Source organism: Nelumbo lutea, chromosome 3 (assembly GCF_056320005.1).
Source record: "Nelumbo lutea isolate HS-2025 chromosome 3, American lotus-T2T, whole genome shotgun sequence".
Classification (NCBI taxonomy): Eukaryota; Viridiplantae; Streptophyta; class Magnoliopsida; order Proteales; family Nelumbonaceae; genus Nelumbo; species Nelumbo lutea.
In genome coordinates, this window is record NC_142686.1 from 107,114,762 (window position 1) to 107,141,737 (window position 26,976).

The 26,976-nt window shown below is 37.1% G+C and overlaps 1 protein-coding gene across 4 annotated transcripts; it reads left to right on the forward strand.

The window, feature by feature from the left end:
- The first annotated feature begins 1,780 nt into the window (after window positions 1–1,780).
- Window positions 1,781–26,322, forward strand: LOC148867440 (cysteine-tryptophan domain-containing zinc finger protein 7-like). 4 transcript variants are annotated; one of them, XM_088980344.1, is made up of 14 exons: window positions 1,781–2,478; window positions 3,502–3,574; window positions 3,690–3,823; window positions 3,965–4,372; window positions 4,477–5,864; window positions 6,823–7,286; window positions 7,385–9,387; window positions 9,489–9,646; window positions 13,314–13,474; window positions 21,481–21,641; window positions 23,495–24,369; window positions 24,450–24,628; window positions 24,736–24,849; window positions 25,983–26,322. In XM_088980344.1, the coding sequence occupies exons 1-11, from the start codon at window positions 2,323–2,325 to the stop codon at window positions 23,687–23,689; spliced, it is 5,301 nt and encodes a 1,766-aa protein (XP_088836470.1). In that variant the 5' UTR covers window positions 1,781–2,322; the 3' UTR covers window positions 23,690–24,369; window positions 24,450–24,628; window positions 24,736–24,849; window positions 25,983–26,322. The 4 variants fall into 4 exon arrangements, with proteins under 4 accessions (XP_088836470.1, XP_088836471.1, XP_088836472.1 ...); XM_088980345.1 differs by having other exon boundaries at window positions 23,495–23,928; XM_088980346.1 differs by lacking the exon at window positions 24,450–24,628 and having other exon boundaries at window positions 23,495–23,928.
- The last annotated feature ends 654 nt before the right edge of the window (window positions 26,323–26,976 follow it).

Below are 26,976 nucleotides of genomic sequence, written 5' to 3' on the forward strand. Positions count from 1 at the left end.
CATTTTTTTTTTCTTTAAATTTTAGAAGGTGAGGTGCATACAAAAATGGTCACAAGAAAAAATATTCTAATGTAACTGAACCTTTTTATTTTGCTACATTGCATTGTATTTCATAGCAAATACTTAGGTGTCCTATGGAAATTTGAAATCCACTGTGATCTCTTAGTTGGGTAAAATAGTTGAATAGTTTAATCCCTGGCTTTATTACATTAACACGTTAACACGGTATGGTAACCATCACAGTTCATATTTTCAATTTAAATATGTATGTAAGAGATTTTATTAAAAGTCTTGGAAGAGGTAACAAAAAGTAAATAAAACTTTTGTAAACATCTAACAAATGACAAATGGTGAATGGACAAATTAATAATTAAAGCAAAATTAGTTATAAACAGGCCAATGAAAAGGACAAGCCAAACAAACCATACCAATTAGTGGAATAGCCAGAATAGCCATCATTCTCACCAATACTTCCAAACCCCACCACCTTATCGTCCTCTTACATTCCATGCAAATGATGCATATTTCTTATCATCATCATTTGATGGATTAGTTGCCATTAACTTCATCAATACAATGGCACATGATATTTATATGAGAAGAGACATTCAAGTTTAAAAAGATGTTTTTACCTATTTAAATGCTTTACCTTAATGATTGGTCCACACATGTTACTGTGGCTCAATTCATATATGTGTGTATGATATAGGACTAGCATTTATTCTTTAAATTTTACATCCACCAAAGTTAAAGTTGATATGCAATATTGATTTATATCCTTGCCATTTAATTGTACGTGCTAGGGGTGTCAATTGGAATGTATTTGGTCCAATCCGATTCAGTCCAATCTGAATCTATTACAAATGAATTAGGACCAATCCAATCCAATAAATATTATGAATCATTTTGGACTGGTCCAATTAAATATTTGGACTGTTCTATCTATTCAATTTTGTTTTAATTTAGATTAATTCCAAGTTTTAACCCAAACCTAGTCTGTTGATTCTTATATTCTTATCTTCTATCAATGAACCACGTATTGGCTCAATCCAACCCAATCTACTATAAATTCATTACAAATGAACTAGGTCCAATCCAACCCAATACTTTGGACTACTAAGTCTGAATTGGTCCAATTCAATATCTCTTGTTGGCCCATTCAAATTGATTTTGATTTGGATGGTTCCAATAATATCAAAAAACAATCTCCTAAAAGCTCAAACATTTTCTTTTGATGTATATATCTTTTTAGAAAAACTTGCCAATACCCATTAAAATATTCGTGTATATATATATATATATATATTATATGACATTTCATTTGGATTTCACTGGAACTTGCAATAACATGTGATCAATCAGATAAACTAATTGATAAAGATTTATTTCCAGGGGTTGACCCGTTGACCAGATGAGTCTGATATAGAGTCCAGCCCACGCGGATCAGACTATAGTATTTTAGGCATGCACGTGTACAACTAAAGTGTTCCACAAGTCAGGACTTAGGAGTTAGGAGGGTGACGGAACAAATTCGCCCATAAATCTTTCGATTATTACGATAAAAAACCACAAACCGCTTTGATTACATGATGACACTATTGTCCTCTTTTTTGTCAAAGGCGGCTGTTCCACATAGAATCGCATAATTGCGAGGGTGTTTTCGTCAATTTGAGTTAGCGAGTGTCTCAGACATCTCCGTCAAAGATCACGGTTCAATGGAAACGGGAAGAATATAAAATAAATAATAAATAAATAAAGAAAAAAAGAGGCAAAGTCGATGGGAAATAAAATTAGGGATTAAGGAAATAGAGGAAAAATAAAAAAAACTGGTGAAAACCCTATTTTCCCCTTTTGTTTCCTGGTTAGATCGGTCTGTTGCCCTCTGCGGGGTTAATTTCCTCGGAGCGGAAAAGAAGAGAAAAAGGAAATAAACAAAAAGAAAAGACGGCTCTTCGGCTGTTCCTTTGTTGGACGTCAAAACTCAACCAGAGTATTACGCGAACCGATTAGAGCTCGCGAGACCGTTTGGGGCAATCTTTGGCGAGGAGGGGATTTGGAACTAATCGGGTGTTGACAGTGATCGTGATCTCGGTTGTTTTGAGGGAGTTTGTTTTTTGGTATCTGCCGGAGGGTTTGGTGGTTCCGACGAGGGATTACGATTCTTTCCGATCATGCAGGATTTGGAAGATTTCTTTGATGGGTTTTTATGGGTTTTGGTTTTCTGTGGTAGGTTCGAGATATTTTACACATTTGAGTGATGTCGGATTTTAGGGAAGGGGGTTACTTTTGAGGGAAATTGAGGGTTTACGGAGCGGATTTTTGATGCTCTCCGTGGGGAGTAGGGATGGGAGGAAGGGGTTAGGTTTGGGTTTTGGTGTTGGAGGGGAGATGGAAGAGACTGAGCTTGAAGAAGGCGAGGCTTGCTATTATCAGGGAGGCGACACAAGCATCGACCCTGATGTGGCTCTCTCTTACATCGTAAGAAGATTATTCATGTCTTTACTTCGAAGATAGTTTGATTATTTTTTTTATTTTTATTTTTTACGGGAAGTCCACGATTGAATATCTCTGTTTTGCTAAGAACTTGTTTTTGCTTCCCCTTTTTTAATGCTCTGGATTGATCTCGTAAACCATTGAATTCTTCATATCGTCTTGGATTATGTTTTCTCACGTTTTCAAACTTTTGACCCATTGTTTGATATTTTGATTAACGTTTTCTGGTTATACAAGGTCTGCTTTCTTTTTTTACAAGTTTAGAGTTTTTTTTTTTCTTTCCTAATGTATTGAAATAATTCATTTTGTTTGTTTTATTTTTTTGAAGTTTAGGCATTAGAGTTATTTAAAACGATAATGTCCTGGACATGGAACATGCGAGCTCTTACTTTGCTTTTCTCGTTAAGTTCCGCAAATGCTCCTCTCTGTGGTTTTATCGAGAATCATCAGAACAAGTTCTTTCTTTGCCTAGTTATGGAGTCAGAGAAAACAATTTCGGAAATGTCCTCTCTTCAATCAGTGTTGAAGTTGGGGAAACAATTTTATTTGGTTTAAGCATCATTAGAGCTGATGTTTACAAAATCAAACCATAACGTGTAGCGCCCTCTATCTGACACCCAAAATGAATTATGCGCTTTTCTTCTAGAACTATGGAGACTTTTATGGTTCTCTGTGCCAGATTTTTAAATGCTTTGTCATTTATTTATTTATTTTTCCTTTCTACTTAAGAGGCACATCAAATATGTATTGCTTCTTTATAGGCCTACTGGTGTGCCATTTCGTATTCCATGTGCATGGTGGTATTCGTGAAGCAGTGAGCTTGACTAGTTTACTTCTGTCAGGATTGAAGTTTTAATGAATGCAATTTCAGTTTTTTAATATACATGGTCTTCTGGACGTCTGATTGGCATTTATCTATTTCTGAATATGGTTTTTTTTGGTCACTATTCATTTGCATTTTTCACTGGCAACATTAAGAATTTGTTTTTTTGGATGTATAATATGAAGGATGAGAAACTTCAAGATGTTTTGGGACATTTTCAAAAAGATTTTGAAGGTGGAGTTTCTGCAGAGAATTTGGGTAAGTCACCGATGACTGAAGTATAGATTGTACAGAACCCAAATACTAGCATAGTTATTTTCTTCATACTTCTTGATGATGGTTTGGAATTTATGATTTTTATTCATTTTGACAGGGGCAAAATTTGGTGGTTATGGTTCATTCTTACCTACATATCAGCGCTCTCCTTCTATCTTGTCTCATCCAAGGAGTCCAGAGAAAGTTCAGAATTATAGTGCTCCAAGGTCACCAAACAACTTCCTGTCGGAGGTATAAGTTTTTAAAATTGCAATGAAATTTCTTCCATTTATTTTTTTTCATTCTATAGGAATGAGATATATGAGATTGGTACCTTTGCTGGATGAGCAATTTCAATTTTATTGGAGCATTGCATGTCATGCTACCATACAGGTTGGCTGTCAAAACTCCACAGTCCCATCAAGTGCATCCTCCCAGGCGAGGCCTGAACGTGCTTCCTTGAGCACTGTACCACCATCCATTTCAAGGGCTTCATCTGTTGATAATTCAGTCAAAAGAGATCCATGCTCATATTCTACAAGGGATGCAGGGGAACATACTCCAAACCAAGAACCTCCGCATAGGTCGGTTCCGATTAATTCAAGTGACCAGAAAACATTAAAGGTTCGCATTAAAGTGGGCCCCGATAACTTGGCTGCTCGAAAAAATGCTGAAATCTACAGTGGCCTTGGCCTTGATATTTCTCCATCTTCATCATTTGAGGACAGTCCTGCTGAAAGTGGAGGTATATCTCCAGAGTCTCACGACTCTCTCGACAAATCTCCCATGAGAATACTTCAGGTAAATGTTCTTGCATTTTCTTGTCTTTATTATACAGGTTTGTGGGTGGCATTCAAGTGATTGGGAAGTTTCTCTTTTCTTGGCCTTATTGATTTTGCAAGCAGATCATGACATCTTTTTCAGTCCCTGGTGGCCAATTGTTGTCACCTCTTCCTGATAGTCTGCACCACCTGATGGAAAAGGAAAAGCTTCTTGGAGATGGTAGAGTTGGGCCTGCCCGGAAGGGTAGCAGAGATAATTCTTTGATGGAAGCAGATGACCCTTCTTCCATGAGGCGGGATGGGAAATTATTGGGTGATAAGAAAATGAAGCCAGTGGAGAAAAATGGGAGATCTGTAGAAGTGAAAAATGAGAACGCTAAGGATTCTAGCAATGATATTAGTGCTCTCTTGAAGAAAGAAATAGATATAGAGACCCCTGCAGGAAGGGAGCTTGTTTCTAATGCCTTGAAGATTTCAATTATATCCAATTTGAAATGCCCTATTGGAGAAACAGCAAAAGGTGTTTTTAAGGCATCTGATATTTCCAGAGAAGCCAATAAGGATGTGGTAAAGGACAAGTACTTCTCACCTGATTTTGCGAAGGAGGAAGGATTGGAATTGGCTTCCAGTCAGGATCTAAACAGGGTTGAGAAGCGCAGTTTAAAAATGTCTTCAACAGACAAAGTTTGCGAAGATAAAAAAGACAGCTTTTACAAGGATGCTTCATTTGACCGTAAGAAGGATAGGAGCAAAGATGAGAGTGTATGTGGCACATCTAAAGTTGAATCTGATGCATTGAAGGGAGGGAAAGATCTAAATGGTGGACCTGTAAATCCTCCAAAACAAAAAGTTGGTCTGAAATCTACATCCCAGGAGCAGGATGGGGCTAATATACCTCAATGGAAGGAGCAATCATCCTCTGGGGGCAAAAGGAAATCAAAGGGAAGCCAAAGTAATGGCATCCCACCTGCAGATCTCCATAAAGAAAGATTAAGGGTTGATTCTGGTTCTGTAGTAAAAGAGAAAAGGAAGAATACTTCCACTGGTGATTACTCATCTAAAAGTAAAATAGATGGTACAAAATTGCACAAGGAAAAAGGAAAGATAAGAGATGGTTATAGAGATATACTTGGTGATGTAAAAGTGGAACAATCAGAGTGCAGATTGGACTCAGTAGAAATGCCTTTTAAAGATAGGCAGAAGAATAAAAAACCCGAGGCTTTTGATAAGGAATTCCAAACATCTGCTGACAAAACAAAAGAGCGATCAATTTGTAAAAAACCTGATAGCTCATTGACCCATGTTGAACATCAGAAGGCAGCTCCAATGACTGCTCCTGCTTTGGTAGAAAATGGACCCATTTCTGATGGGGCTTCTGCAACTGTAGCTGCTGTGCTTATACAAGATAACTGGGTTTGTTGTGATAAATGCCAGAAGTGGCGACTCTTGCCATATGGTATTGAGCCTGAACACCTTCCCAAGAAGTGGAAGTGTAGCATGCTTACCTGGCTGTAAGTCCCTTTCTAATAGTGTTCTAGGCTCCATTATTATATTGTAACCTGCATGCCCGGATTAATAAATTTAAGGGTTAGTCTGGAACTGAGTAATATGATGGAAATATCAAATAAAAACATTTTAAGTTAGTTTATATAAAATTTCACTTCGAAGTTCAGGACTTATATTTTCCTTGTCCTCAAATTGAACACTGAAATGGCCTTCAGTGTGTTGCTCTCAATTTGTTCCCTAGGGGCTCTTCACACTGTAATATTTATGATTTAACTGTTAAACATGCATAAACATATACCTATTTACTTTTGTTATGTATGTGCACTTGTTTTAGTTCAGTATATATCTTACATAACTATAATATATTTTGTTCTATTTGTTCAAGTCATTGGATATTGCTTGGTGCTTACTGCTTAGCTTCTTGGTTTGCGTTTTGACTGCACTAGTGCCAAGGCTTACTAGGTGTTTTAAAAATACTGATCAGCAGTTAGACCTAAAGTTAGTTCTTCAAGAGCAGGGGAACAATTAAGGTCTGGCTACCTCAGTAGTGGTGCTGTGGTCCTCACCAAGCAACAATATTGGCATTTTGTATTGCCAAAATTGTTCATGTGGTGAGGAAGTATCCATATTAATAAAATTTCAACTGTTAATGATTTTTTTTTTTTTTTGCCATTTGGTTGGATGGTAGGGAGTACCCAGTTTGATTGTTATTTTGCTAATGCCATATATTCTAGAGATGGTCCATACCCAGTTTGATTGTTATTTTTCTAATGCCATATATTGTAGAGATGTTCCATCAGAGAATCTTGAATCCTATTTTATGGTTAAAAGGTCTAAGAAATCATTCATGTGCAGCAGTTAGTTTATTTTCCCTAGTGATAAATTCGTTTATTGGACTGCCTCCCCCCCCCTGTTCCTTTGCCAATTTGGACTAACTATTACACTATTAAACTTGGTTTCTAGGCCTGGAATGAACCGATGTAACATCAGTGAAGAAGAGACAACAAAAGCTGTGCAAGCATACCAAGCCCCCTTTGCTCTCCTTGGAAACCAAAACAATTTGCAAGCTCAGCCCAATATAGTGGCAACAGGTGTAAACTTGGTTGATGTGCAGAATCTTGGTCAAAACAATCAGGATTCTAGTTTGGTTGGTTTATCTGCTGGGGGTAAGAAGAAACATGGGCTAAAAGAAGCTAGTATAGCTAACAGTACAAGTGTCATAAACATTTCAAATTCATCAAAGAAGAATCAGCAGTCCTCTGTGAAAAGCAGAAGCTTAAATGATGTGACCAATTCTCCTTTGGAACCCAGTCTAGCAAACAGGCCTGGATTTCAGCAATCAAATAAGTCAGGTGATTTTGCTGGAGAAAAGCATATGCATAAACAGAAAGAGAAGTACAAACTACCGGAACACTATTCAGATGGAGGTATGCCCTAGAAGCTTGCATTTCTTTGACACACTTAAATTTAATCCCCCTTACTTTGCAGTTGTATAATTATTTTTTGATATTATATATTACGGCAGGTGATGGCAAGTACATGAAAAATAAGAGGGAGTCTGATCAAGAGGGCCTTAGAGCTTCTAAAAAAACCAAGAAAGAAGGTGCATATTATGCTGATGAAGATAGAAATTCTGACCATGGTGGTGCCATGGGGAGAGTGCTCCCATGCTCAAGTGGTAGTTTACCAACAAAGGTGCTTGGAAAGGATCTACAGAAATACAACAAATTTTCATCTTCTAAGGACTCAAAGTGTAATGCAAAAGATGGTTCACTAGCTTCTGTAAAGAAACCAAATGACCATTTTCAGGTTTCTTTGGATGGAGGATCTTTGGATATGGGCAAAAACAATAAAATGGATATGGCTGCAAAGAAGAGGAAAGGGAAAGAGTGGCAAGGGAGTCAGACCTACTCAGAGGCACTGCCAACTAGTGCACATCATCCACAAGACAGTGGGGTTTCTATGAAGGTGGAAACTAGTGAGAGTGAACTGAGAAAGGACAAGAAAATTAGGTTGTCCAAATCTGATGGAAGGGAATCCAGTACAAGTAAGAGCGAAGGCAGAAAAGATAAAAAAGGAAAGGTGACCCGGATAATCTTGTCTGGAAGTCGAGATCAACCAGTTGATGGAATGGAAGAGGAAGGCATAAGTTGTATTGAAAAGGAACCACTACAGGGTCAACAAGATTCATTGAAAAGGGATTCAGGGTTTGGACAACCTTCTGTTGCTGCCACTTCTAGCTCATCAAAGGTCTCAGGCTCCCGTAAAACTAAAAGCAACTTCCAAGAAGTTAAAGGCTCTCCTGTGGAGTCTGTTTCTTCATCCCCTTTGAGGATTTTTAATTCTGACAAACTTATGCCAGTAAAAAGAAATGTTTCAGTAAAAGATGAAACATCTAATTTTGGGGTTTCTGGCATGGGTAGCCCGAGAAGATGCTCTGATGGTGAGGGTGGTGATGGTGGGAGTCATCGATCTGGAATAGTAAAGAAGGAGAAAACTTCCTCTGGCACTCATCATAGATCATTGGAATCTTCTGTTCAGCAGGATAGGGATGCTTTGAGTGGCAAAATAAAAAACCAGGCTGAACCTTCTTCCAAATTTGGAAGCACCCATTTGGTCAATGGCGACCCTGATAACCTAGACCAGGATAACCATTGCCATGAGGAGAGAGCTAATAATAGTCACTACCATTCAAATGGTTTGGTCCCACGGAAATCTGGTAAAGGTTCTTCTCGGTCTAAAGACAAGCATAGAAATTCAAAATCTGATTTCGAAAAAGGAAAGGTCAGGGTCCCTGATTTTTTCAGTGAGCAGGAAGAATTATATTCAATGAAGAGCTCTAGATATGTGGGAGAGCCTGAATCTCTTGATTGTTCACCTTCCCACGAAGAAATGAGGGATGGGAAATACAACTTTATGGAGAAGTGTGGCATGAAACCTGACAAGGATGAGAAAGGTCACTCAGGTAAGCATGATCATGTAGGAAAATGGTTTAGTGAAAGTAGTAGAAGAGAGAACCAGTCAAAACATGGTGTCCATGAAGGTTCAGATGCAAAATTGGATCCTAATGGCAGCAAGGATGGGAAACCAATCATCCAGCAGAACATGCTGCAGGAGCGTGAGGGCGAACGATCTTCAAACTGTATTTCCTCAGATAGAACTGACCGAATGGAAATTCCGTCAGGGAGAGGGAAGTCACACTTGTTAACACATACTGGAGATAAACAAGAACCACAGTTTCTGTGTGGTCGAATTGCACCTGGTTCCCAGACAGGAAGTGGATCAGTGGTGTTTCCAGTTGATGCCTCTGGTGGTGGCGAGGCATTGAAAGCTCCAAAACACCCTAGGAAACCTGATAACCAGAATGGATCTCATTCTAATAATGTGAGGTATGCCACACCTAATGGAATTGGAGTCAGGGATCTTGATGCTCCAAGTCCGCTTCGAAAGGATTCTTCCAGTCAGGCTGCTGCTATTAATGCCTTGAAAGAAGCCAAGAATCTTAAACACACTGCTGATAGGCTTAAGGTGTTTTACACTAAATCCTGTGTCATTTTTCTTTGCTGCAAGCTTCATTATTTTATGTCCGTTTTTTTTGTTCTGACTTCTGATTAAACTATCTTCTGTAGAACTCTGCATCATACGTTGAAGCTACTGGGTTATACTTCCAGGCAGCTCTGAAGTTTCTCCATGGGGCCTCCCTTTTAGAGTGTAGCATTGAGAATATAAGATATGGGGAGCAGAATCAGTCCATGCATATTTATAGTTCTACTGCTGCACTGTGCGAGTAAGTTTAATTGTCAATACTGCAGGAAATTGTTTGCTTCTTGTGTGTGTTTTTTAACATTTTGCTTCTGAAAAAATGAATAGGGTTCATAGTCAATGTTATTGACAACTTCTGTTTTCGTTTGGTTTGCCTTGCATCTTTGCAACTAAACCCTTTGCACTGGCCTGTAAGGTTGATTGTTGTTCTCTAAATTTATAGACAATACCTTACCTACTTGAAAAAAATCTTTGCAAATCATCCTTCCTGAAATTATTGTAATTTGCTTCCTAGGCTAGAAATTTGCATTTTCGTTGTACTCGTAGGCTGTATCTGTATTTTTAGTTTCCTGCCATAATAAATTCATTGAAATTGAGCATATCTTGGCAAAAATCTGAAACTATTTGTCTGATATCTGACTTAAATTTTGTAATTTCTTTTGAATCATGGTATAGAGTTGTATGCTATTTAGTTGTCCCCTCCATGGGACATTGATTTGCAGTAAAAAAGACAATTACGTTTCCTCTTGTACATTTGCTTCAGTGGTGTGGTTCATGTGCTGCTCGCCTGTGTTCACTAATTTTCTTCTGTTGTGGTACTGTGGTAGGATAATAGGCATGGTTTAACACCCTTGAATTCCTTCTTTTGCCGGTTTTCCACATCTTCTACTTTAGTTTTGCTTAATGAAAAAATGTAAGTGTGCTTAGCATTGTTTTCTCCAGTAAGTGTTAAAATTTTATTAATATGAAAGAAAGAATATAGCATCCATAAATGTGCCCAGCCCGCACTAACCATGAACTTGTTTCCTTTTATTCCAACCCTTCCTGGTAGATCAATCGCTAGTACAACTGATTTCTATTATTCCCTTGTCTTGCTAACCTATCAGCTAATCTATTAGCAGATTTTGTAACCAATGTGTGGCTTATATTCATCTCCATAGCTATTCAACCTGTTTCTTATGTATTAGTCTTTCCATGAGCCCATCCTCCTCTTGTTTAGCCAGCCCATGACAATTGACCGTCCCCTTTCACCATTAGATTTCTATACCTAGAGATTTGGCCAGTTTCAATCCATGTACAACTGCCGTTACTTTCAACAGATCTAGATTAAGGCTAACATCATTTTTTCACAATCTCTAAATACTCCACAGAGCGAGTTTCTATGGAGTGTTAGGACTGAAAAATAGAAACTTCTTTTGGTCAAATGGGAGGTGGTGTGTAAACCTAAAACAGAGGGGGGTCTTGGGGTGAGGAGGGTGGGAGTTTTCATCAAAGCTTTGTTGGGGAAGTGGGTGTGAGGTTTGGGAGGGAGAGAGGGGCACTTTGGAGGAGAGTGGTTCCTTGTAAGTATTGGGTGGTGAATTTTTGGTGGGATTCAAAGGAAGTGAGACAATCTTATGGAGTTAGTGTATGGAAAGAGAGAATGAGTTTCAACTCTTTGATGGCTCTTTTTTATTCTCGGAAGGTGGGGAGTGGGTCTAGCACAAAGTTTTGGGAGGTTGATTGGTCAGGAATTGGGAATTTTGGTGGGATATGCCCAAGACTATACAATTTGGGTCAGAAGGGAGTGCCTATTTCTGATTGTTACGAAACAATTAATGGATCAGTGGTTTGGACTTCAAATTTTAGAAGGCCTCTATTCAACTGGGAGATGTAGCCAGAGGAGTGTTTGTAACTACTGTCAAAATTGCAGTGAATGGAAATTAATCCCTCAGCTGCAGACATCAGGTGGTGGAAAGAGTGCAAGGATGGGAAGTTTACAGTCAAGTTGATGTACTCTATATTGATCAGAAATCCGGTGAAAGTTGATTCAATTCGGGGAGTGTGGGGGAAACCAGTGCCCCCAAGAGTGGAAGCCTTTGCCTGGCACCCGAGGTTGTGTCTTAACACAAGACATTCTAAAAAATAGAGGATTTCAGTCATGGTTTTAAAAACGAACTGGTCAGGGGTCCGATTACTGGTTCGAACGGTCCGACCGTTCGATTTGAATGGCTGGCTGTTCTGACAGAAAAATAAAAATTAAAAAATTGGAAAGCGGTCAAAACCGTTCGAATGGATCAATCAGTTAACCAGCCGGTTCAGCGGTTTGCTGACCAAAATCAACGGTTTTGGGGGAAAAAGCGGTTTTGGAGGAAAATGGAACCAGTCACCTGACCGGTTCCCGGTTTTTCCGGTTTGACCGTTCGGTCCAGTCCGGTTTTGAAAACAATGATTTCAGTTTTCAAGCAGATGTGCTGTGTTTGGCTGGAGCAGTGATTTAAAAGGTGTGGCTCAGGCGTGCCTAGGCGCATAGGCGAGGCGCATTTCAGGGTATGCGGCTCGCCTAGGTCCTAGGCACAGTTCTTTCAAAAGGTGCCCGCCTGGTGTGCCTAGGCGTGCACCTGATGCGCCTTCCGCCTCATTGGTAATGTTGTTCATTCATTCATCCTAATAAAATGTCTTCTTAAAAAACAAGTAAAACTATAAAATCATTGTTTTTTGTGTGAAAACTAAGGATTTAAGAGCTAATGTGGACTTGTATTGGCTGGCCTCGAGGGGCGTGGCACAAAGGCGGCCTGTAGAATCAGGAATACTATATGTTTTACATTACATTAGCTACGTGAAGTAATGCAATTGAGTGAAAAAAGAGATTAGAGGTTTTAAATGCTTGAAAATGTTTTATATGTTTGATTTTATTTTTAAATTCTCATTTGAATATGCTTTGCATAATTACATCTTATGTTTATGTACTTTAATTTTAGATAATAGGTTTTTTAAAACATTAATTATAGAATTTAAGTTTATACATTTTTTATTAATATTATGTTTAGTATTTTTTTGAATTTTTTTTGATTTTTTAGCATTTTTTTTATAATTTTGCGCCTTGCGCCTTGCGCTTTTAAAACACTGGGCTGGAGAAGAAAATATTAGTCACCTTTTGTTCCAATGCAGCTTTATAAATCCAATTTGTTCCTATTTCTTCAAGCTGTTTAAGGTGAACATGTGGTCAGCATCAGATTCAGCTGAAATTTTTGGGTTCTGGCCAAGAATTCAGGGTGCTCCTAAGGTCAAAATTCTTTCTAATTGCCTTATAATTCTGGTTTGTTTTCTTCTTGTATTTGTGTTTTTTGTATATTATATTCTAAACTTCTTTCCTCATCTTCCTTTTTTGATGTTTTCCTTGATTTCCCTAGGGATTTTTTTTTCATTACTTAATTTCTTCATTCTTCTCCAAGTAGTCAAAAAACCATTCTTACCAGCCCAAACTTGTAAGCTCCATTTAAGCTCATTTTCATCCTCTTGTCAGTTTTTGTGGGACAACCAGTGGAACTTCTCTTCATTTACCTTGTATTATATATTTAGAAGTTACAATGGTTTAAAAAATTCTTAGATATTGATTTCACCAGATTTGAAATGAGGATAAATTCTTAGTTAGTGATTTAGAAGTTCTTATATGTGTAGCTAGTTGGTTAGATCATGTGAATTTTGAGTATAGTATGTATCGAAAGAATGGAACTAGATAAGCTGACATCCTTGACTCAGTTTTAGTTCCAATTATTAAGGCTATATAGTATAAAGAGATAATTCTATGCTTTGCAATTGGTCAAATTCAGATAAAGAAGTCAATTTATTGTAATCAGAAGTTTATATTTCTGCATCATTACATATCAGTACTTGTCTCCTCACTGGCAATCTATGTTTATAAATTCTAGATTTTGTGCTCGTGAATATGAAAAATACAAAGACATGGCTGCTGCCTCTCTGGCTTACAAGTGTATGGAGGTGGCATACATGAAGGTCATTTATTTCAAACACTCTACTGCAAGTAAAGACCAAACTGAGTTGCATGGTGCTCTGCAAATGGTTCCTCCTGGTATTTAAACTACTCCCATGATTTGGAACTTACAATATACCATGTCTTTTTTGGCCTTTTTATTATTTTAAGGAGTAAAAGGCATACCATATAGTCCTCTCACCTAAAAATTGGGGTGCCAAAAAGAGGAAATGTCTAGAAAATAAAAAGTGTGATGATACACAGCTCATAAAAGATCTTTTTTCTTTTCAAACATGTCACTGCTCATATAATTGGCTGATACAAAAGAAGAATATCAGATATTGATTATATAGTTAGAAGTTGGCAATGGTTTAAAAATTCTGAGATTGTTTCCCTCTTAGTACGAGGCTGGGCCTTGGTGCAACGGTTGGGTTGCTCCATTAGTGACCTAGGTGACCTAGGTGACCAAGGTGACCAAGGTTCAAATCTTAGAAATATATAATATGTTTTATATTCTATAATCTATACACTGATTGCTTTAATGAAATTCACCAGTTACTGGTAAAAAGTGTAAGTTCAAACAGTCATTGCCTTGTTGTGATTGCCGGTGATGGTTTTTTACTTATTTTCTTTTCGGATTTTTCCTCTGACAACCCTTGAATTTTGCCCCAAAACACCACTTTAAACCCTTAAGAATTAAAAGGGCCATTTTGCCCTCAAACTATGATGGAAGGCCATGTCAAGTAAAAAACATATGATGTTAGAGACATTGTTGACGGCTATTTAGACAAATATTAAAATAATAAGGTCTGGTTATGTGGCATTGCTTAAGTAAAAAATCTGGGAAATTATAGGTTGGTCCCACTTGAAATTCTCATATGTTCATACTTGATGAAGAATAAAAGCTTCTCTTTGGTAAAACACCTATCCGCATTACCCAGCGTGTTCTAAGCAATAACAAATCTATCAAAAGCTTGAACAACCCAAGTTATCTCTCATGTGAAGGTAGTGACTTTTAGAGTGTAGAGGATTATGTTCACATTGAACTTGGGTTTCATACTCTTTACGATCCGAAAATCATAATTAGCTGCAATTGCTTTAGGAAATTATTCTTCTAATTGAAAACCACTGATTTGTTCACGTGGTGTCTGTAAGTGAATAGAAAACCACTGTCGTAAAGGTTTTTAAATTTTGTTCTTCAATGCTCTTGGTTTTTGTGGCTTCTTCTTCTTTAATGATTTCACGAATTAAGAACTAGGTTTTGGCTAAATGTGATTCTAATGTTGCTGAATCCATGGGTTTGAGTACACGTTTTCGGTTACTCAATGACCTTTTCCATAGGACCTAGGTGGCTTGTAGCATCAGGAATGTAATATGTTTTACATCACATTAGCTATTTGAAGTAATGCAATTGAGGTATAAAAGAGATTGTGGGTTTTACATGCTTGAAAGTGTTTTATATGTTTGATTTTATTTTTAAATTCTCATTTGGATATGCTTTACATGTTTCGTTTATGTATTTTGTATTTTAATTTTAGACAATTGTTTTTTTTAACTTTTTTAAAACATTTATATTAAAATTTTAGTTTATATTCCTTACTAATACTATGTTTAATTTCTTTTGCATTTTTTTTGATTTTTTGGCATATTTAAAAAATTGGCATTTTTTTTAAACTTTTGTGCCTTGCACCTCGGGCCCAAATTGATCCCTATGCCTTTTTTGCGCCTTGTGCTTTTAAAACACCGATAATTTCAGAATGCCAAGGGACGTTTGTGGAAAATAGATTGATGGTTGATGGGGTTTTAATAGCAAATGAATTAATCGATTCAAGGCTAAGAAGTGGGAGGGGTGGCCTGCTTTGTAAGATGGATTTAGAGAAAGCGTACTATCATGTGAATTGGAGCTTCTTGAACTACGTACTTAGGAGGATGAATTTTGGCTTCAAATGGAAAAACTGGATGAAGGTATGTATTAACACTCCTTCCTTCTTAGTTTAGGTGAATGGAAGACGCCATGGGTATTTTAGAAGCTTGAGGGGAATTGGGCAAGGGGATCCACTACCCCCTTTCCTTTTTCTTTGTGTCATGGAAGGTCTCTGCAAATTGGTGGAAATGGGTGGTGTTGGTGGATTCATAGAATGACTTTTAGTAGGCAATGAGAGGGTTGAGGTGAATTTACTTTAACTAGTAAGTGTGCACGTGACAATTCTGGATGATGATAACGATAGTAATAATGTATCCAAATTTTTCTATCAAATTCATGTAATTTTTTATTTTTTGTGTTTCATTATTAATCGGATGCAGTTTCTAAAATCTGAATCCAATTATGTAAACACCTCATATTGGGGTGCACAGGTTTGGGTATTATTGAGAAGTCTACTCAGTGATTTAAAAGGCGCGCCTAGGTGCTTAGGTGAAGCGCATTTTAGGGTAGGCACCTCGCCCAGGTCCTAGGCGCAGCCCATTCAAAAGGCGCATGCTTGGTGCGCCTTGCGCCTTAGCCCAGGCGTGCACCTTTTGAAAATTTGCCTCTTTTTCCCTTTTTTTTGAGTTTGGCCGTTGGGCGTGGAATTAGGAATGTAATATATCACATTGGCTACTTGATGCAATTGAGAAGAAAAAGAGATTGTGGGTTTTATATGCTTGAAAATGTTTTATATGTTTGATTTCATTTTTAAATTCTCATTTGAATATGCTTTACATATTATATTTATGTATTTTAATTTTAGATAATAGGTTTTTTAAAACATTTATTTTAAAACTTAAGTTAATATTTTTATTAATATTATGTTTTATGATTTTATGATTTTTTTTTAAATTGTGCACCTTGCTTCAAAAAGGTGCACGCCTCGCCTTGCACCTTGCGCCTTTTTTGCACCTTGTGCTTTTAAAACACTGAGTCTACTAGGTTGGTTGGACTCTTCTTTTTGTAATGTTTTATCTTCCTAGTGTATCTTTTTTCTGTTCATTTAAAAAAAAAGGGTAAGATTTTTTTTTGATTGATAAAAAAGTGTACGACTTAAAGAGAGGGAATCGAATGAGGTGAAAAGTAGTTCAAATTACATTTTAAACCTCACAATTATATGGGGATTAATAGTAATGTAAATATAGAATTTTAAATGTATTCAATTTTTCTATAATTAGTTTATTTCTATGTTTGTAAAAAGAATTCTGTTATGTACACCTATATTTTGTTTAATGTGATAAATATATGATATTATAAATATGCCCAAAACTTTTTTTTGTGAAGTTTATGTATTTTTTTCATTTTTGGGCTTTATATTTTATTAGTTTTTATTAATTGATTATGACATTATACGTTGACATATTTGACCCAAAAGTTGAACTATTGATTTCCGTCAATAAGGAAAATAATTTCATTATAATTTTAGATTATTTTTTTCATTTTTATCGTTAGTAAAAATAATACTTGTTTATTACACTTTTTTTTTAATTTGATTAATAAAAATATCATAAATGTGTCTAATTTTTTTTTAGATTTTTGACATTTTCTATATCTATTCCTATTTACAATTTTTTTTATCTAGCTATGACTTCATGGGTTGACCATTTTGATTCGGATGGTTGAATTGCTTAGTCATCATTTCGATAAAGAATGATTTTTTTTTGAGTAAGTTTTAAAATCTATGGGTTTATATTGTTAAAAGTATTGGACATAGATTTAATTTGTAGCATTTGTTAGTGAAAAATAACTTAAATATAGGATTTAATAAGAGAGAATGGGAGTTACTAACTTAAATATAAGACTTATTGAGAGGGGATTAAATGAGGAGAAAAGCATTAATCGAAATTACATTTTCAACCCTTATAATTAGAGATGGACTAAATACATAAATATGGGCATTTTATTCATGACAAGTTCCATACCCTCATTCGTACTTTTAATAATAGTATAGATATGCTGATGACCCACTCATTTTTTGTGATGCATCTCAAAGAATAGTTGCAATTTGTAATGCTTATGTTGAAATGTTTTGAAGTAGTCTTGGGGCTGCAAGTAAACTAGCGCAGAAGTGAGCTAGTAGCTGTGGGAGAGGTGCATGGGGTGACTAGTTGGGCAGAGATCTGGGGTTGCATAGTGGGGAAGTTGCCCTTAGAATTCTTGGGAATTTCTCTGGGAGCAAGATGCAACTCTAAAACAATTTGGTAGCCAATTGTGAAAAGACATGAACAAAGATTGGCCTCCTGGAAAGCCAAGTACCTGCCCTACGAAGACAAAATTACCTTGGCAAAAAGTTTGTTATCTTAAATCCCTTTATATCTTATATCTTTATATCCAATCCTGGAAGAAACGGCATGCATTTGAAAAGAAAATGAGGGATTTTCTTTGGAGAGGTTGGAAAGGGGGAAAGAAATACCACTTGGTGAATTCTGCAGGCCCAAATCCCAAGGGGGGCTGGGTGTTAAAAGGGTGAAGAATGTTAATGCTGCTCTGCTAGGGAAGTGGTTTTGGAGATTTGGGGAAGGAGGGCTGTGGAAAGAAGTGGTGCAGGCCAAATATGGTGAAAGGATTTGGGGTGGGAGCCGGTTCAAACCAATCCTATGGGTGCTCAGCTTGGAAGGAATGAAAAGGCATATAACTTGTTTGTAAATGGAGTGAAATTCAAAATAGGAAATGTGGAACATGTCAAAATTTGCAAGGATGTATGGTATGGAGAGAGGTCCTTGGCTGAGGGCCTGTTCGTTTCCTCTTAACTCTCATTTCTTAAAAGGATTCTTTTAACTTTAAGAGAAAAATGGTTTTTCGTTTCCTCTTATCTCTTATCTCTTAAAGTGCAATCATACAACTTTTTGTTTTCCAGTGATACCCCAAAAAAGAGAAACAATAATTCACCAATACCAATATAGGGTCAAAATGGATATTTGATAATTTTTAGAATTCAGAATTCAGAACAACATTCTCTGCATTCAGAGTTCAGAGGAAAGAAAAGTTCACCAATACCAATATACCTCTTAATTTAATTATTGCACTTTCAGATGTTAGATTTCAGAGCAAACACACAGGCCCTGAGAGTTTCCCAGCTCTGTTTGAAATTACAATGAACAGAGAAGTCAAAATTTCTGATTGCTTGCAGATTCAAGAAGGTAACATAGTTTAGGCTCCACAATTCAGGAGGAATTTAAATGATTGGGAAGTGGATGTGTGGATGGGGTTACTACTAGTGGTGAGCAAGCGGTTTATTTGGTTGAAAACCGAACCGAATAAATCAAAAATTTAATGAAAAACCAAACCAAAACCGAAATAGAAAAACAAAATAACTGAAACCGATTTTTTTCGGTTTTCAGTTATTTTGGTTAAACTGAAGTTCAACACTATATATTTTAATATATATTATAGTGTATATTTTAATATATGATATATTATATATTAAAAAATATATATTATATAATGTATATAATAAATGATATATTTTAATACATAATATAGTACAATATAATATATTTTATACATATTATATATGTATTATATGTTAATATATATTATAGATAATAAAGTTCGGTTTTTTTGGTTAACCGAATTTCTAAACCTGAAAACTGAAACCAAAATTTTGGGTTTGGTTTTAACTGATTAATGCTCAGCCATAGTTACTACAGCAGTATGATACACAGGTGGAGGCTGACAGGTCTGACAGAAGAATTTGGAAATGTGAGAAGTTTGGAGTTTTCACTTTTTAAGTTCTTTTATAAGGCAATGGATAATGCAGAAGGACAACCAGTCCCAGCTCACATCATTTGGAGTAAAAATCTGCGTTCAAAGATTTCCTTTTTTGTATGGTCCGCCTACCTTAACAGATTACTCACACGGGACAACCCGGCACGGAAAGGCTTTGTGTTGGGGATTCCCCCCTGTCTGAGGTGTTCCCCTCCCTTTTTGCTCTTTCCAGTCTTGAAGGAAAAACCATTAGTGATTTTACTAGCTCTTCCTCTTCACCTTCAAACTTGAATTGGAATCTGGATGTTGTTAGAAATCTGAGAGAGGCTGAATTGTCTAGTGTCTCTGCTTTGGTTAATTTGCTGAACTCAGTGGTTTTGGGGGACAGTGGCTCAATTTCTAGAGTTTGGGCACTCAATCAGTCCTGGTCCTTCTCTTGCCAATCTTTCTTGAACTCTCTTGTTGCCACATTCTCATCTCATTCTTTCCCTATCAAGGAGATTTGGCTTCAACCCATTCCTCCTAAAGTCAGTGCTTTTTATTGGGAAGTGTTCCTTGGCTCCATCAATACCTGTGAATTGCTTCAGAGAAAAGACCAAATTGGTGCTCCTTATGTAAGGTGCATGGTGAGACTGCCTTTCATCTTTTAATATCTTGTCCTGCTGCTAATCTCACTTGGGAGTGGTTGTCCTCTCTGTTTGGATGCAGCTGGTCTCCTACTAATCTGGAAAGCTTCTTTAGCTGTCACTTATTCAGGTGTTCTAAAAGGAGGGGCAGAATTATGGGATGATGCACTAGAGCAGCAGTTGCTTGGACAATTTGGGAAGAAAGAACTATGAGCATCTTTGATGACAAAGAAAGAAGCAAAGAAACTGTGATTGAAGTGATAACTCCAAGGGTGGTGCATTGGGTGAAAACACTAATTTTTTTTGCTGATTTTAAGACATAAAACTTTTTCAGGTTATGGGGAACAATTGCAAACACTGCACCTAGGAAACCCATTGTGAATGAATCCTGTTCCCCTCCGGATGTTGGGTGGAAGAAACTAAATTTTGATGGCAGCTGTTTGGGAAATCTGGGGCCATTGGGAATTGGTGGGATAATAAGGTAAGAGAATGGAAATATGCTAGCCATGTTCTCAGGTCCTTTTCTGCATGGTTATGTGGTGAGCTCAGAAATGAAGGCAGCTGTGTTTGGTGTTGAAAAAGCCAAAGAAATGGGCACTGATAAGGCACTGATAGGTTGATTGTTGAAGGGGATTCAAAAACTGTGGTGAACTGGCTGAAGAAAGGGGAAGGAATAATTTGGTATTTAAGGAATGAGTTCAGGCTCTTCAAAAAGGCCTAAAAAGACATGGTGATTCAAATAAGATGGATTAGAAGATCAGCTAACAGCATGGCTGATGGACTAGCTAAGCAAGGAGTTCAAAGACAATCTATGTTTTGGGCTATGTTCTATTTAGTAGGCAGAGAAACCCTGGAAGTAAAAATGGGCAATCCTGAGCCAACTCCTGTTTTCAGAAAACAAACAAGGGATCAGAGATGGTTCTGTTGGGTTACCCTTTGGACTGTGTTTTAATTAATGAGATTATCTTTTGGGTTTGCTTGTGTCTGCGATGTATTTAGTGGGACAATTTGGACTGCTTGTCCGCCCACTACTTCTTGTTGTACTTGATTTTTTAATTAATGAATCCATTCTGTGTTGCTGATAAGAAAGTCTTTGTGTTGGATTCAGACGGGTGTGTAATGTGTGAAGGACAGCAGGAAACCATAGATCTTCTTTTGCTGCATCGTAGTTTCTCTGGGATTTGGAGCAGAATTTCATGTTTATTTGAAGAACAAAATTGTTGTCCAGGATCAATTGAGGAGTTTGTAAGAGGCTGGAGAGTGGAAGATCTGCACCAAAGAGGAAAGATGATACCCCAGCAGTGGTATTTTGGTGTCTTTGGCAAGAGAGGAATGCAAGGGTCTTCAAAAACAAGTCTAGTTCTGCTGATGCTATTCTCAGAATAATTTGGGAAAGATGTATTCATGGTTGGCTGATCATAGGTTGTTTAAGGGTGTGGGTTTTGATTCCTTTTTTGTAAATGACAATCTTTTTGTAGAGCCGGATGGGGGGGTCAAGGTCAGAGGGGACATGTTTTGAGGGTCCCTGAGTGTACCATCTTGCTGTATTTTGTTCATATTAATACATTTATACTTGATCTTCTCTTAAAAAATGGCCCTTCTAATTGTTTAGGGTCCAAAGTGTTTTTTCTGCGAAGTTTAAGGGTTGTTAGAACAAAAAAATCTATAGAAGAGATTCTATATTTCTTCAATATTCACGTCTATTCATCTGTAATATGTGCCATTCTCTTTTTCTTTTATGCAATAAGTTTAAGGATTTTATTGGTATTATTGCCACCTATATAACACTTTTGTTTATTCTTCAGGAGAATCTCCCTCATCATCTGCTTCAGATGTTGATAATTTAACCCACCAAGGGGTGCAGGATAAAATTGCTTCAACCAAGAGTACTAATTCACCTCATTTTGGTGGAAACCATGTGATTGTTGCACGCAACCGTCCAAGATTTGAGGGGCTTCTCAACTTTGTAAGTATACTCATTCCCATTTATGTTCTATGGTCTTTACTTCATCTCTACAGTCTACATATGTAGAACTTCATGGAAGAAGAGGAGATTTGATAGAAATATGTGAATCCAGTCCCTTTCTGCCAGTTCACATGGATATCTTGAACACTAAATGCATTGGGCTAAAAGAGTCATTATCAATAGAGAAAAGGGGGGGTATTCTAGGTCTATTTGGGTGAGAGATTCCTCAGGTTGAAGATTTATGTGGTTAGTCTTGTTAAATAGGGGTTCTTCTTAGATCATCTAAACCATAGGGGTAGTCGGTGCAACTCCATGATTGTTGTTAATCTGGCAAGCATCCGTGTAATTAGTGAATTATTTATTTATTTCCTGTACAGCCGCTTTCTTCCTTTTAAGATTATTTTCTTTTTCATGTCCTACCACCCTTTTGCAGTAAGGATGCCATCTTATGGTTTGTATGGCCTTATTACCTATTTGTTGGGCCTCATAGAAGGAACATAACTGGGAAATTTTAGATTTCAAAAACTACAGGAGAAGTTTTGAGAGTAATGGCCTGTATTACATGTTTGTGGCTGTTGGTAGTTTTTTGATGGTTTGGACTTTCTTGTGTTTAAGGGGTTTAGTGGGCTGAGGCTCAGAGATTTTCTGTCTAGGGGAGCACAAGTGTAGGGTGTAGGGGGCTGTATATACTTAATTAAAATCTTTTTATCACTAATCCCTTCTTATCCAAGGAAAAAAATTTAAGGTAACTATAAAAAAAAGTTATGCCTTTGGTATAGCAAAAAGGGGAAAAATTTCTGCTTAGTAGGTTGGTTGGTGGGTTGAATCTTTGTGTTTGATGTTCTTATGTATTGTTGCATTTTACCTTGATGGTGGAATAAATGTTTTTAAGTGGGTTTGGGAGGGGAACAATTTGTCTAGTAATTGATGTGAAGTGACTTGAATAATTTGACCATAGTGAAGAGAAACTCTGATACTAAAATAGGTGAAGAAAACAAGGGCAACTTTTGTTTGCCTTCTTCTACCAAGTGGAAGGGTGAAAACTACTGGGGGGGGGGGGAGTTGAGAAAGCACCTTACCCCCTGCTTGCACAAGACCAAGGCCTAAGACTAACCCTTTTTGCTTGTATATATGTGTAGCTTTACTGATTGGAGAACATTTGACATGCGTAACTTGTACAAATGAGTGGAACAATGTTGAATAAACGAGTATTAACTTGCACCTCATACTAAAATTTAAGTAAAGTTGCAAAATGGAGTACAAATTTGGGCACCTTAAGGTTTCTATCCTTTAATCTCTGCGAGCATTGGGCATTTCTGAAGGGTTCTTAAACCTCCTTTCTTTACTTTCCATTCTGGCACCTGTTGTCATGCCAAGATGTGTTACAAGATTCATAGTATTTTCTGGACTATCTAATTGGATGTAATAACTTATGTCAGGGATAAACTTCGTTGCCCACTCAGAGTGCACAACATGATGTCATGACAGATGTCTTTTCGTTTTCGTCCAAAGGTTTTGTAATTTTTTAATCAAAAAATAAAAAAACATTCCATGTTTATTTTGGCTGTATGTTAACAGTATCATTCTCTGCAGTCTGGGCAGCGAAATGTTTTCTGCTGAAACCATAGTATTTGCACTATATTATTAAACTTAGGTGGAATCACTAAATATTGGATCCCATCCCCATGCACTTTCACAAAATCCACTCGTCTTGTTGGTAAGGTTTTTGACTCTTATGGTTAATTTTGATTGCTTCATTGATATACTGATCCAAAAAAGAAGATTGCTTTATATATATAAACTCTGCTCTTTATGTTTGTGAAGTGTTTAATTGCCTTAAAATTCAATTGTAGGCTAAAGAAGCAGCATCAGCAATGGAAGCATCAAGGAAGGCACAGAATGCTTTTGCAGCTGCTAGTGTACACGGGGAAGAGGGACAATATGTGGAAGCTATTTCCTCTGTTAAGCGAGTCCTTGATTTCAGCTTTCATGATGTGGATGGTTTTCTACGTCTTGTACGGGTTTCCATGGAGGCTATTAACCATTGATGTGTTAGTGGTGGTAGAGATTATTTCATCTCTGTGAATATATTGATCTTCTTTGATCTGTTTCCTCCATAAGCCTTGAGGAAAAGAAAAGAAGCGGAGCTGGACCCCCTGGCCATATAAAGCAATTCTTTGTGGAGGAAAGGGTTCTTCTGACTGAGCTTCTCTGTACAATGTGTACAAAATGACTTTGATTTGCAGTTTTCATATTCTTTGTGAGCCTTTGGCTGGTTTTCACAAGGGTAAGGATGTCAACCAATAAGTTTTGAAGATTGGGAGGGAAAATTTCTCTGTTTATATGTCAAAGCTTCTGCCACAAGGGTTGGAGGAGATGCAGAAATGATGTTTTTTGGCTCCATCTGGGTCATAGCTGTAGATGATTGACAGATTCTAAACCCATTAGGATTTAGGAAATCAGCTAAAGGTGGCCTGAACATGATTTAGCTAGTTCTGATTTTTGCCATTTTTCTCACCATCCGTGAAGGGCGTCAAATTTTGTCCCTTTTTTTGTATTTTTGAATTTATTTGAGAATGAAAAAATGAATGATTCAGTAGAGGTTGCCTACATGCTAAGAATTTCCAAGCTTAGATGTATAAATTCTTGCTTTTGAATTTTTGTTGTACCATATCTTGCATGCCCAAATGCAATAGAAGAGGCGACCTTGAGTATGTTGCTTTAACATGTAATTCTCTATGCTGGTGCTTTCTATCTTTTTATCTGCCCGTTTTATTTACTATTAACTGTTTTTTTATTTGTCTGTAGGTTGCCTTATGACCATCTGTTGTTGCAATCCAAATGATTGGTTCTGATGATAAAAGAGAGTAGGATTGTAAATATACATTCGTATTAGAGAGAGAGGGAGGGCTTTGTGGGTACGAGTATGATGTTTAGGTTATAGGAGAACTCCCTTGTAGCACTCGAGTCTTGCTCTTCAACTAGAGGTTTAGCAAAACTCTAACAACTGTGCAATTGGTGGCGTCTTAAGCTATTGTTTTCTCTCCACCAGCATAATTCATGTGCTAACTTTTAATTATTTTGTGTTTTTCAGGGTAATGTCTCTCTACTTGTATATCATTATGCTCTATTCGAGACATGCTGATGCCACAATACTGTTCCATTGGTGTGGATAACCTGACAATGATTGGTTGTGATGATAAAAGAGGTAAAACCTGCACTTCCTATTGACATTATTCCGAACTTGCTGAAATTCTGTAGTACCTAGATCACTTTGGCTCTTTGGAAAAAAACTGCCCGGGCTGTTTTGGAAGCCTCTACGCATGACACCTTAGCTAATTCAGGTCCTCATTTGTCTTTTCAACCAAAAAAGTATTGGGTGTAAGTACTATTTTACCCACACTCATTATGAGATGTTATTCACATCAGGCTCCTAAAACAGCCCATGCTGTTTTTTTTACAAACAGCCAAAGTTTTTCCCATAGGTGACCTTTTGTAGGGATAACCTGACAATGAAAATGTGCGAGTATGTAAAGTCGGTTTATTTATGTAGTGCACTTTGTTGTTTTGTCCTACAAGCATGAGGACTTGTGCAGCGGGACCAACTATTGGTCCGGCTGTTAGTGGATGGTATTGGGAAGTGTGCAATCAGGGGGTCCTTTTTTGTCGGAGAGGAGGCAAAGTGAAGGCCTTCAGGGGCGGATAGCGGTTGTTTACCCCTTAAATACTAGAAACACTATATATGAACAATATACTGGATTAATGTGCTCTATTGCCATTCCTTTAGATAGCAGCTGCAATAGAAAGTTAGAAACTATTGCTACCACCCATAATTGTAATTGTGTGAAGAGACTTGGAAAGTTGATGTAAATCCTGTCTACCATACATAGTTTTCAGAATGTCTTTGTCCTGGAAGGTCGGACTTTTCAATACGTAACTTGGAAGAATAGCCAGGCTGGTTCAACTCCAGTCCATCAGGTCCTTAAAAACTGTTTGATTTGGTCATCATCCCATTGACTGGAAAAATGAACCTTCAACATGTTCAATATGTTCAATCCTCTTTGTAACATGTTCATGGGCTATTGTTTGGAAAGAAGCTGGTGGAAAGTTAGATACTCTTTCTCCTCCCTAATCAAAACAACTGGAACCAAATATACTAGATAATTCCAATCTGACGTCTATTAAGCATCTACAAGTTGAACACGTGATTGCTGAATTTGGATATGTGACTGCTGAATCTTGTTAAGCTTAGTATTCGTCTTCTACAAATATTAACTCCTTATATAATGCTTCTCTGAAGTGAGCAAAGATATTACTGACATATCTAAGTTTTTGTTTCAGGAAGGAAAATGGATTGCAGTGACGATGGTGGCAGTAAGCAGTAGCAAGGTGCGATTGTTACCTTGGTGGACCTCCATAAAGTGTTTCCTTTGTATGATTTGTGTACGAGAAAGCACTACTATGATTTTGATCGCTCTCCTCTGCCTATGTATCATAGCAAGAAGCCAACAATATTGATTTTTTATTTTTCATTTATTTTTATATAACAAGAAAAGAAAATCTGGATCTACTTTTGTGAAGATGTTTGCAATTGTGCCACCATTTCTGTAAGATACATTCTGTAGCTTGGTTGTTTCATACACCATGTTTATTGAAGGATGTGAACCTGAGGTTTAGCTTACGTATTTATTTATTTTTAATGGGAAATCAGAGTAGCTACACAAAGACTGGGGGGGGGGGGTAACTCTTCCCCACAAATCAGCTAGACAAATGAGATCAAGACCACTAAAATTACCATTAGACAAGACTCCGTTTGATTTGGACTGGACCAGCCAATACAAAGACATTTCTTACTATTGGCATTGTTCTCACTTAAAGCATTACTCGTCGACTCATGCCAATAATTCACAGCTCTATCTACTTATAATTGGGGATTAGTTGTTTTATCATTAAAGCACTTTTCATTCCTGTTTTTCCAGATGAGCAAAAGTAAACAAGCAATCTTTTCTCTGCCCTCACTATTAAAATTAGAGTGGTGCACATTGTCAAAGCTTAACCCTCATTGGTTAAAAGAACCATTATCCGGTGGAATTGAAAGCCACTCACAATTCGCCACGCCTGTTTTGTGAAATCACATTTAGCATACTTTTTTTTTTTTATTTTTTTGTAGGATGCTTAATTCATTTTTTGCTCAACTTGTGCAAGAACTTACCTACTAGGAAAATTGGTTGTTGTCAACTGTTCACTTGCAATCCTGTGATATCTTATGTAGGGGCTGTTACCTTCTCTTATGGATTGGAATTATGTCTTTTGGAGTTACTGAAATTAGCTAACT